This window comes from Neofelis nebulosa, chromosome 4, assembly GCF_028018385.1.
Source record: "Neofelis nebulosa isolate mNeoNeb1 chromosome 4, mNeoNeb1.pri, whole genome shotgun sequence".
NCBI lineage: Eukaryota > Metazoa > Chordata > Mammalia > Carnivora > Felidae > Neofelis > Neofelis nebulosa.
In genome coordinates, this window is record NC_080785.1 from 87,788,834 (window position 1) to 87,800,869 (window position 12,036).

The window sequence follows — 12,036 nt, forward strand, 5'->3', positions numbered from 1 at the left end:
CGCTTCAAGGGAGCTTGAGCCCTGCTTCAGGCTCTGCATTCTCTCTCCCTCTCTCTCTGCCCCTTGCTCACTCTCCCAAAAATAAATAAATAAAATAGCATCCCTCTAAAAAAAAAGAGAGAGAGACAGAGAAAGAGAGAGAGAGACAATGTGCATTAATTCCAGAGTACATTAAGAGTATCTCAAGGGGTACCTGAGTGGCTCAGTCAGTTAAACGTCTGACTTCGGCTCAGGTCATGATCTCACGGTTCGTGGGTTCGAGCCCCATGTTGGGCTCTGTGCTGACAGCTCAGAACCTGGAGCTTGCTTTGGATTCTGTGTCTCCCTCTCTCTCTCTGCCCCTCCCCTGCTCATGCTCTGTCTCTCAAAAATAAACAAACATTAAAAAATTTTTTAAAAAAGTATCTCGAGATTGGGGTACCTGGGGTGGCTCAGTCGGGTTAAGCGTCTGACTCTGGATTTTGGCTCTGCTCATGATCTAAAGGTTCATGGGATCATGCTCTGCATTGGGCTCTGTGCTGGCAGCTTGGGATTCTCTGTCTCCCTCTCTCTGCCCCTACCCTGCTCGCACTCCCTTTCTCTGTCTCAACAGAAAAAAAAAAAGAGTACCTCGAGATTATCATGCTTAATAAAAACTATCCAGAAACCCATACCATCCACCATTCTGAGGAAGACTGGTAAGAAAGTAGAGTGTATTTTCAAAAAGCTTAATGAGTAGTTACTATGTGCTAGGTACAATCCTAAGCATTTTAACATGTATTAACTTATCTAATGATCAAAATAATCATAAAAAGGATTATAATCTTTATTTTGCAGATGCGGGGAAAAAGGCACAAAGAGAGTGAGTCCAAAGTCATATATTTTAAAAATTCTTTTGAAGTTTATTTATTTTGAGAGAGATAGAGACAGTGTGAATGGGGAGGGGCAGAGAGAGAGGGAGAGAGAGAGAATCCCAAGCAGGCTTTGCACTGCCAATGCAGTCTGACGTGGGGCTCAAACCCACAAAACTGAGATCATGACCTGAGCCGAAACCAAGAGTCGGACGCTAAACCGACTGAGCCACCCAGGCGCCCCCAAAGTCATATAAATAGCAGGTGGTAGAAGCAGGATTTGAACTTCAGAGTCAAAACTCTTCACCATTATACTATGTAAACTTGCCACTTAGTAATTCTGCTAATACTGGCCACCCACAGATCCCACAGCTGAGAATACAGTTGAACAACAACAAGAAAAAGATGAAGGATTAAATGTATGCAAAGAAGACAGTGAGAAAGAGAGGGAAGCAGACAAGAGAGGGAAGAGGTCATTTGAAAGAAAGAGATCACGGAAGAAGAAAATTTCAGAAATAGGGACTAGTCAATGGCATCAAAATAGTTAACAGAAAGGGGTAAACACTGAAGAAAGTCACCAAATCCAGCATGAAGAAAATCACTGGAAATTTTTTCAAAGACATTTTAGAGAGAACAAGCTTAAAAAAACACAAAAACAAATTTTTCAAGTATATCTCAATAAGGCTGGAGAAAACAATGAATTAGAGTTGAGGGAATGGTGTCATGGAATGGAGCTGTTTTAAGACAGTTGAAGGGAAAGAAAAAGACTAGTGGCAGCTTTAAGGGACAGCATGCATGATGTAAAGTTTTTATTCTGTAAAATAGGACACATGGAAGTATGCATGCTTTTAGAGTTAAAGGTATTCTGCCAAAAACCATGCTATTTAAGAATACAGTTACATTATTATAATATAATGCTATCAGTCTAAGGTATACTCTCAGAGATACATATTTAGACTACTGAGTACAGCCGACATGCAGGCATGAACCACCTTATGGTTCACTTTTTCATGCATAATTAATGTTCTGATTGTGAACAGGGAATAGATAAGAGTTAATATTTTTGGCATTTTATAAAATTTATTCCATTATACTTACTGAATTATCTATTTTATTTTAACAAAAGAACTTCTTTGAACAGGAGTCCACAAAAGGTATTCTTACTTGGATTTTTTTGTATTTAAAAGTAAGTATCAGAATAATTGTGATGCTTAAAGAAAAAAAAAGCAAACAACAAAAACTACTTTCAGAAGGAAGAACAAGAAACACAATCACAAATTATTATCTTATAGTGTACCTTACAAAAGAGGTACTAACTCCTTAACAATCAAACTCATTAGGAAGAATAAAAGTAGTTTAGGATACAAACTTATTAACATTTCCATTTGTTCTATGAAGGGCATTTCAAACTTACATGGCAGTATGTCCTTATATCTGTTCTTTTTAACATTTTCTTCTTTTTCTCCAGTGGCTGTAGGATAAATCTTTTCTGTTCTATATTTGGTAGACAATCTTCTTAATCGCTTAAAATACAAACAAAAAAATTTAAGTTTATACAAACGTTAATATTTTCAAAATTTTAATGATTTACAAATAGCTCTTTATTGAATTTTGCTAACCCCAATTCCTTATAACTCATTTTCCTATTTTTCCAAGCTCACAGTATTTCCCTGTCTCTTAATAATTAACCCTAAGGATAATTGTTTTTTACCCTAAGTGCAAACATAAAATTAATATTCCAAACAGCACTCAAAGGGGACACTAAAATAAAAGTAAGAAATTTGTTTAAAGACATCATTAATAAGCTACGTCAGAATATTTAACTCAGTCCTTAACTTACTCAAGTAATTTTAGTGTTTAACTATGGGTCCCTAAAACCAAGTAAATAATGCGTAAAAGATTATGTACAAGTTTCTTTATTCCTTCCCTCAATAAACCTTGGGCACCCATGATGTGCCAGGCTCCTTCCAAGGCATAAGCTAATAATTACTTATAAGACACTACAAAACAAAGTTCTTTCATATTGAATTTGAAATGTCTAACAAAGACCAATTCTGCTTATTCACTGCATTACAGAAGTGGTTTGTGAGTTAGTGACAAATTCTTACCACATATGGCAGTAGGGATGTTCTTTGGGCTGGAATATTTCTGCGTGTCAGTAATACACTTCCTGCTTTCAGAAGCACTGAAAGTCAGCATTGTGAATTGTTTAAATTCACTACTCAACTACATTGCTGAAATTTAATTTCAAAGGAGCCTACTTTCTTCCAGGCTTAAAGACATATTGAAGGCATTTTGGTTTTACTATTCAACAAATTATTGAATACAAATGAAATGAACAAAGTCTGGTAACATTTAACTTTTTCACCATTTTACTTTTACAACTTGTGATGCTGATATTTAAGCAGTGAAACATTTTTTTAAATCACAGATTATACATAGAATAGTGAGTCTTCTGTTTCTTTGAAAAACCACTAAACTTTATCATGACAATTCTTAGAGACCTAAATCAGGAATACACATTTTTTTCAGTAAGATGAAAAGACTTATTAGAATCCTGTTCTGCACTGGCACAACACTGAAGTTAAATTCCCCACATTTATGATGCTATTTTCTATGGTAATAAAGTTCTCAAAGTAGGATAGGGGAAAAATTATATTTGAAAGTAAATGGGCTGTTGGTGAGGATGTGGGAAAACCAGAACTTTAATACAATGCTGGCAGAAGAAAACATTAACACAACCCCTAACGAGGGTAATTTGGCAATTTTAAATACATATATCCCCTTAACCCAGGAATTGTACTTCTTAAAATCCACCTGCACAGGTGAAATGATATATCATGCACAAAGTTATTTATTGCAGCATTGTTTTAAAACAGCAAAGGACTACAATCAAAAAAGTCTATAAATAGAAGACTGACTAAATAGATTCATTTCATTTATACAAGTAAATATGATAATGACTGAAAACCATTAAGAAAGTTCTTTATATATAGTGATATGGAAATACTTCAAAATACATATTAAGTGTAAAAAGCATGGAACACTACAGTGTATATAATATACTACTGTTGGTGTTAAGAATAAAAATATTATTTGCATGTCTTTGTACATGTGCATAAAATATCTCTAGAAGAGAAACTATTAACAAGGTTGTTGTCTATGGAGAAGAAAAATGAATAGCTATAGGAAATGGATGAGAAAGAAACATTACTATATGCCATTTCATACTTATTAGATTATATAAATGTATTGCCTATTCAAAAAATTAAATGTTAAGGGGTGCCTGGTTGGCTCAGTCAGAGGAACATGAGACTTTTGATCTCAGGGTCATCAGTTCAAGCCTCATGTTGGGTGTAGAGATTACTTAAGTAAATAAAACTTAAAAAAATAAAAATAAATGCTACAAAAATTAAAGGAAAATAGAAAAGATTGCTCATGATTTTCTTAATCCACATTAACAAAGATCTTCCCAGTTATGCACATATACATCTTACATATATAATTAGACTCTATAATGTTTTTTTGTTCAAAGATTTTAATTTTGTTATTTATAGTATCTTAATACATCAAAATATTGTATGTGAATGTGACCTACAGAAGGATATCAATCTAAATATTTGCAGAAACACCAGGGGAAAAGGAATGTAACTTAGGTAATAATCACTGAAAAAATTCTAGAACTACAAAGAAAAGGAAGAGGGGATGTATTTAATTATAAAATATGAATACACTTCTGGAATATCTGCTGCAATCACTCCAAGCATTTCTTTTTTCACCTGATGAATTATTATGTTATTGAGAAATGGGCAAAATAAAGATTTTATGTGAAATGACTTCCTTTTTCATATAATAAAACTTAACACTTTTGTGTACAAATAAGTATCTCATTTGAGTCTGAATTTTTATATATCCAGTTTTCTTGAAGCCTAGCACAACATGGAATGCTTTCTACTTCAAGCTTCCCATGAAGAATGTTCTATTAAAATAAGCCTACAGAAGTAGTGTACTTAAAAAGTTTCATACACATCAGAAATACTCATCTCTGGTGTAGTATAAATAAAACAAAGATGATCTGTTAAACATAACAACTTTGTACATTAAAAAAAAAAAATCAACATCAAAAAAATTCTACCCAAATGTATCAAAAAGGTATCAGGGCGCCTGGGTGGCTCAGTTGGTTAAGCGTCCAACTTAGGCTAGGTCATGATCTCACAGTTCATGGGTTCTCACAGTTCATGTGCTGACAGCTCAGAGCCTGGAGCCTGCTTTGGATTCTGTGTGTGTGTGTGCGTGTGTCTCTCTCTGCCCCTTCCCTGCTCGCGCTCTGTATTCCTCTCTCTCAAAGATAAATAAACATTAAAAACAAAATTAATATGAGGATAATACCCACACTCAGAAAACAAGCCTCCAAATCTTATCCATCTTTTAAGTCCTGGCTCCATCAAAGTTTCTTATGTCTCTCGTGCAAAAATAATCTTTCCCTTCTGAGTTCTGTTTAGACTATACACATTCTTAAAACACCACTTCCTTCTCTTTATAATAAATATATAAAGAGAATACACTTTACTTCCCCTACTAAACTGTAAGCTCTGTGAGTACAAGATTATAGTCACATTGATATTTAAGGCCCTGTACCCCTAGAACATATTAAATGCTTACATGTTAAATAAATTAAATTTAGAATAAGATTTGAATGCTGGCCTAGACAAAAAATTTTGTTCTTTTAATATATCATAATTAACATCCAAATAGTGCTTGAAGTAGAGATAGCACCAAACCTCATTTAACTACATGAAATGGAAGTATCTACACATGCAATTTCATTTTAACTTCCTGACCACCAATTTCATTTTCTCTAAGTGAAGTTAATTACTAGGAAATTAATTAATTGAGAAACATGTTGTAAATACTAAGGCATCTTATTCGTAAGTAGAGTGCATGTGACAGACTGTGTGAAAATAGCATTAAGGAAAACACTAATAAAATAATTCATTTATTAAGCTTAATAATTATTTAATATAATCCTAAAGCAAGAAAGTACTTTGAATTATTGACTATCCTAATTGGGTGAAAATATAGCTAACTGGCATATTTACATAGGCTTATAAATACCAAACCTTGTGTCATATTTTCTTTTCTTTATGCAAACAAAACTAAAGGCCTTTAAGAAAGATTTCCAATTGTCTATCCTTAAACATCTTGAAAAAGTCACAAAATAAATTCTTTTAAATAATTTCTTATCTCAGAATTACTGTCCTAAAAGGCAAATCTGATCATTTAAATTTTAGTCCCTCACTTAAAAATCCTCCAGTGGGTCTATTAGCTCCAAGAGAAACTACCAATTCCTTTTTTAATTATAACACATTTTGAATGCTGCCTGTCCAGTTTCCTAGCTTCTTTTTATAACACTCTCTTAGAGTCTGATGCTTCAGCCATGTAGAATCACTTACCACCACCGTTGCCACAAGGAACCCTTCACTCCTCAACATCACAGTTTGACAATTTTTACTCTTGCTGGTGAGTTAATAGTAGGACTCTGGCTAAAGTGTTATTTCCTTTGTGGAGCTTTCTCAAACCTTTCCTTAACAGCTCCTCAGCTTCCAGCACTGAACAGTCAATAATACATTACCCTATTACCACTTGTGAGATTCAATCTTATATGTCTCATCCACTGAACTATAAAACTGAAGGCAGAGACTAGACTATCTTATTGGACTTTAGAGACCAATGAATTATGTATATGACCAAGATCTAATGCAAATAACATTAAAAATGGGTAATTCATTTCTTTATTGAGCTTTCTTAGACAAGTCATACAGATGTCTCTAATACATTATAATTTAAAAAAATTTTTTTAACATTTATTTATTATTGAGACAGAGAGAGACAGAGCATGAGCATGGGAGGGGCAGAGACAGGGGGAGACACAGACTCTGAAGCAGGCTCCAGGCTCTGAGCTATCAGCACAGAGGCTGACACAGGGTTCAAACTCACAAACCGTGAGATCATGACCTGAGCCGAAGTCAGAGGCTTAATTGTCCTGAGCCACCCAGGAGCCCCTCTAATACATTATAATTTTTAACACAAACAAAACCCAAATTTAATATTCACTTTGTTTTAAAGTTCCAAATTATTTTCTCTTTCCTTCTTTTTTTCTTTTTAATTTAAGTTTATTTACTTATTTTGAGAGAGACAGAGACAGCGTTAAGTGGAGGACCGGCAGAGAGAGAGGGAGAGAGAATCCCAAGCAGGCTCCACACTGTCAGCCCAGAGCCCAATGCAGGACTCAAACACAACAAGCCGTGAAATCATGGCTTGAGCTGAAAGCAAGAGTCAGACACTTAAACGACTGAGCCACCCAGGCACTCCTCTATTTCTTAAAACACAAAAATTTTATTTCCTTAATCCTAAATCAATAAACTTATTCTCAAAGGCTTCTAAAAGTCACATGCAATAGAACTATGCTCTTTTTAGATATCCATTTGTGTGTCAAGATTTGAGTTCCTTAACAAGGTAGAACAGTTTCACTGTTTATCAAAGACTTTAAGCTAATGAGTATGTGTTGTGTGCTGTTTGTTGTATCTGTCCAGTCAAACAGGTGTATACCGGACTGTCCACTGGGTGTCTCATGAGCATTACAAACATGTCCAAATGGCACTACCATTTAACAGTTGTTCAAGCCTAAAAGCTAGGAATCATCCTTGATTCCTTCCTTTACCCTCTCCTACAACATCCAATCCATCATCAAGTTGTGTTAGCTTCAGGTCTAAAAAATATCTAATTCTCTTCAGATTCACTGAACACTTAGAATTCATAATACATTGAGACAAGAAAAGTATTAAACTTAATTGTTGGCTGGATTTTATATCAGGACAATTAAGAAAAAAAATGGACACAAAAAGTAATAGAGCTAAAATGGAAATTAAGCTAACTCAAATTATTTTGGGAATAAAATGGAATATAAATAAATTAAATATTGGAGCTCAAGACTTCTCTTGCTATTACCAGGCCACACACTATGGTGCCAAATTCCTCAATGTCAACACTTAAAAAACAGTATGAGTTCCAAAAGACAATAATTTTAGTAAATATGCACACAAGAATATACAAATCATAAAACTGTACTTCAAGGTGAAATCAAAATGAAATCATACTTTAAGCTTAAAAGTTATATTGTAGCAAAATACAAGAATACCTAACGCATAAAATAGTAGTGCATTTGCCACTATTCTGAAAAATTTCTGAAGCAATTACTGGAGAATCTATCTGAATTTTAAAAGGTATGGAACTTGGCAAACAGTTGGAACTAAATAATAACTGTTAAATGAAGAGATTCACCTGGTTTTATACCTGAAATATTTAACTGTCCTGTTACTACCATACAAGTTGTATGATCATTAAGTCAAAATATTTTTTAAGCCCAAATACAAAGTAACAGCAACAAGTAGTAAAATCATAGGATTTTCCACTAAAACTATACCATCTCTAACCAGCTTTTCTTAAATCTTTACAAACCTATTTATATAAAAATATGCATATTACTAATACCTGCTACAAGCAACTAAAAAAACCAAAGGTCTTTAAACTATACATCTGCAATGCCTACCTTTAAGTGTAAAATATGCAACTCTGCCTTTCAAAATTCATCTTCCTATCTTTGCTCATGCTTTACCTCTGGCTGTATAACAGACTAAATTGTCTGCCATTCTTTTTCAGATACCAAAGCTATGCCTTCTCATTTGAAGCTAAGTTAGGATTGATAGTAAAGGACACATTGTGAAGTAGGGGCCAATCATATGGGTCTTTAGGTAACAAAAAGATTTTATTCTTTGTTCTTGTTGATTTCAATGCTTCAGTTATTTCCCTAGTAGTATACACCAAACAAACTCCTTGCTTTCTTCTAGATCACTACAGAAATTGTCTTGCTAAAACATTTCCTGAGACTACTCCTGGCACCAACCTCCATCTTCCACTTCCTCCCAAAGTGCTTCCTCATTGCTACCCACAGCCCTTTATATACGCGTCTAATCTAGAACATAGCACAATCTACAACAGTTAATATGCCATCAGAACATGGATTCCCTGAAAATGCACACCCTGTCTTCTTATTCTATTAATACCAGCTACTACCAGCATAACCCATGACAAATAGTAGTAATTTAGATCTTCTCCAGTGTTAATGTCCAGAGAAAATGAATACAAATTAGAATTGACCAGTATACTTACAAAACAAATTTCTCTGCCCTCTTACACTTCATTATCACTTCACAACGGGACAGCTTTGAGTCAGAGAAGCTGGGATTCAATTCCTATATCCATCAATTACCAGCAAAGGAGAACTCAAGGTAGCACCTTTATAACCCTTTCTGAAGGGGTAAGCAGTAGACCTTAATTTTGAGAACTTGTTTTAAAATAAACCTCTGCACTACAGACTTATATTTTAAAATAATAAATATGGCAAGCATAAAAACTAAAAGAAAATAAAAGTTATAGAAAATTCACAATAGTCTGTAATCGTTTTTTGCACAGCCTAGACAGCAAGCAAAAATTTTCCTTAAAGGAAAGCCTCCTGCTCTTGGGTCAGAAGAGAAAATACAGTGCTTTCTCAAGATGGAAGTAAGTTAGGAGGATGTATGCAAGTTTATCCTCTCTCTACCTCCAAATTATATTCTTGTGGAAATAAAGTAGAAGTCCATTTGAATGACGAGGACAATAGTTTTGTGATATATACTAATGTTACTGAAATGAAGATATTTAATACAACAAATGGAAAAGAAAAGAGTTCCCAGGTTTGATTACTTTGTTTCTACACACAAGTTCTTACCTTTTCTTTCATCTCTTCCTCAATCATTCTGGTCCTCTAACCATTTAACTCATGAAACTGTTGGCTCCAGATTTTACAGGTCAATCCCAAATTCAAGTGTTTTGTTCCATTGTCTCCACAGCAAATTGCTCAAAAATTCCAAAATTTGGGTATTAAACCTATGGCCTCTGACAATGCCACCCTTCATCTATCTGGTAATGTGTCTTGATTTAAGCAAACACTGTCACTTCAGTCCCCATTACCCTTTAGTTTACACTGGAAAATACTTTGCCAAGCCCAGACTCTTAAAGTGTTCCAAAGCAATCTATCACCAACCTCATTATTCCATAACATAGACTATGAACCATACAGTAAAATTGAGAATACTGAGCTCCAGCTTTAACACATTAAGCCATAATAATATCAACTGTCCAACTAAAAAATTAAGGAAGACCCCCAAATTAATAGCATGGTTACAGAATTTTTACTTATCTTTGCAAAAACAAATACAGCACAGGAAGAGTCACCTTAGAAGTTTAACAGAGTTCAATACATATTTACCACTATATGGAAATAAATTATTTTTTGCTAGGCTACACTGCTTCAAAGCTGTGGTCAACAGACCACAGTTTTAAAGAGAAACTGGCACTTCCTAGTGAACCATTAACTCCTGAACCCCTTAAAATTTTCATTCTTCCCTTTACCACTTCTACTCAAACTTTTATGAAGTCACCAAAAATATCCAAATGACACCAAAATCTCAAAGCCTTAATTCCTATTAAGTATTTAACAAAGATGATCCTCCCCTTTTAAAAACTCCTTTCTTAGATCCATGAAGCAAGGGTCCCTTGATTTTCCTTTTACCCTAATTACGCCTTTCTGGTTCCTCTGCTTCCCAAATCCTAAATGTTGTGTTCTCTTAGGGAACTGTTCTCTCCTCAGATTTCATCTTTTAGCGAGGTTATCCCCTACCTATTGTGACTTTAACAAGTACATTTATGAAGATCCAAAAATTTCTATTTCTATCCTGACTTTTCAGTTCTAGTTCCATATTCAAACTGCTTATTGAACATCCCCCAAAGCAATTCAAACCTAACTAGATAAAAAGAAATCTACCTGACTTTTCAAATGCTTCTATGTCTCTTTCTTTTCATGGCACCTCTACCCTCCTTACCTCTTCAGCCTTAAGAACTCCTAGTAGTTTTGGGCTTTCCCCCCCTTATCTATCTGACTTGTTTCCTCTCACACCCCATCAATTTCAATTTCTGAAGAATCCACCTCAGTAAGTATCTCCTAAACCTGGCCTTTACTTTCTAGGATGGAGACAAAAAGTTGTTTTCATATAGGATACAGGTTACTTAATTTTCTTTCCTTTAATTACACTGTTTCAATTAAAAATAAAAAGATTTAAGAAATCCTTTGAATGAGGGAAAAGAACAAACTTAGTGGGCATAACAAAATAAATACTATAATTAACATTATTTATGTAATAATTACTTTTTGAATATGATAAACTAATTACATTAATTAATACATGTCAAGGAGTAAACGCAGAAGAAATGCATTTTTTAACCATGCATGTAAAGCACCCTACATAGCACCTAGCATAGAGCATACCTTTAAATACAGAAAAATTGAGGGGTGCTTGCATGGCTCAGTTAGTTTAAGCATCTGACTTTGGCTCAGGTCATGATCTCGTGGTTCATGAATTTGAGGGCCACGTTGAGCTCTGTGCTGACAGCTCAGAGCCTGGACCCTGCTTTGGATTCTGAGTTTTTTAAACAGGAACTGGAGCTGATAATGAGCACTGTGATCTCAAATATCTCACTCCAGTATGGCACCAAATTGCCTCTCTCTCTCTGCCCCTCCCCCACTTGCACTCTGTCTCTGTCTCTCAAAAATGAATAAACGTTAAAAAAAAATTAAATACAGAAAAACTGACATGAGTATGTAAGATTTATTAATAAATGAGGAATTTAACAGAAAATTTTCATTAGCTGCTTCAGATTGGCTGAATTGGCAGACACCAAATTATCTTTACTTGTATATTCAAATATACTGCCAAATTTTTATTCTTAAAAAGCAATTTAAGGGGCACCTGGGTGGGTCAGTCAGTTAAGTGTCTGACTGTTGATTTCAGCTCACAGTTCGTGAGTTCAAGCCCCACACTGGGCTCTGCGCTGACAGTGCAGACAGAGCTGCTTGGGATTTTCTCTCTCCTTCTTTCTCTCTGCCCCTCCCCTCCCCTCTCTCAAAATAAATAAACATACATTTAAAAATATAGCAAAAAAAAAAAAAAGCAATTTAGTCAAATTTTGTGTGTACCCTAAGATTTGGTGCCATACTGGAGTGAGATATTTGAGATCACAGTGCTCATTACCAGCTCCAGTTCCTGTTTAA

At 34.7% G+C, this 12,036-nt stretch overlaps 1 protein-coding gene and 1 long non-coding RNA gene across 6 annotated transcripts in view; one reads left to right on the forward strand and one right to left on the reverse strand.

Annotated features, from left to right (window-relative positions):
* The window catches only part of LOC131509496 (uncharacterized), a 154,967-nt gene that overhangs the window by 120,120 nt on the left and 22,811 nt on the right, over positions 1-12,036 (forward strand). The gene's annotated exons all lie outside the window — the stretch shown is intronic.
* The window catches only part of PTPN12 (protein tyrosine phosphatase non-receptor type 12), a 103,758-nt gene that overhangs the window by 59,904 nt on the left and 31,818 nt on the right, over positions 1-12,036 (reverse strand). For both annotated transcript variants that reach the window (XM_058725293.1, XM_058725292.1), the window contains exon 2: positions 2,245-2,353. In XM_058725293.1, the coding sequence (XP_058581276.1) occupies positions 2,245-2,353 (109 nt within the window). The remainder of the gene's footprint in view (positions 1-2,244; positions 2,354-12,036) is intronic.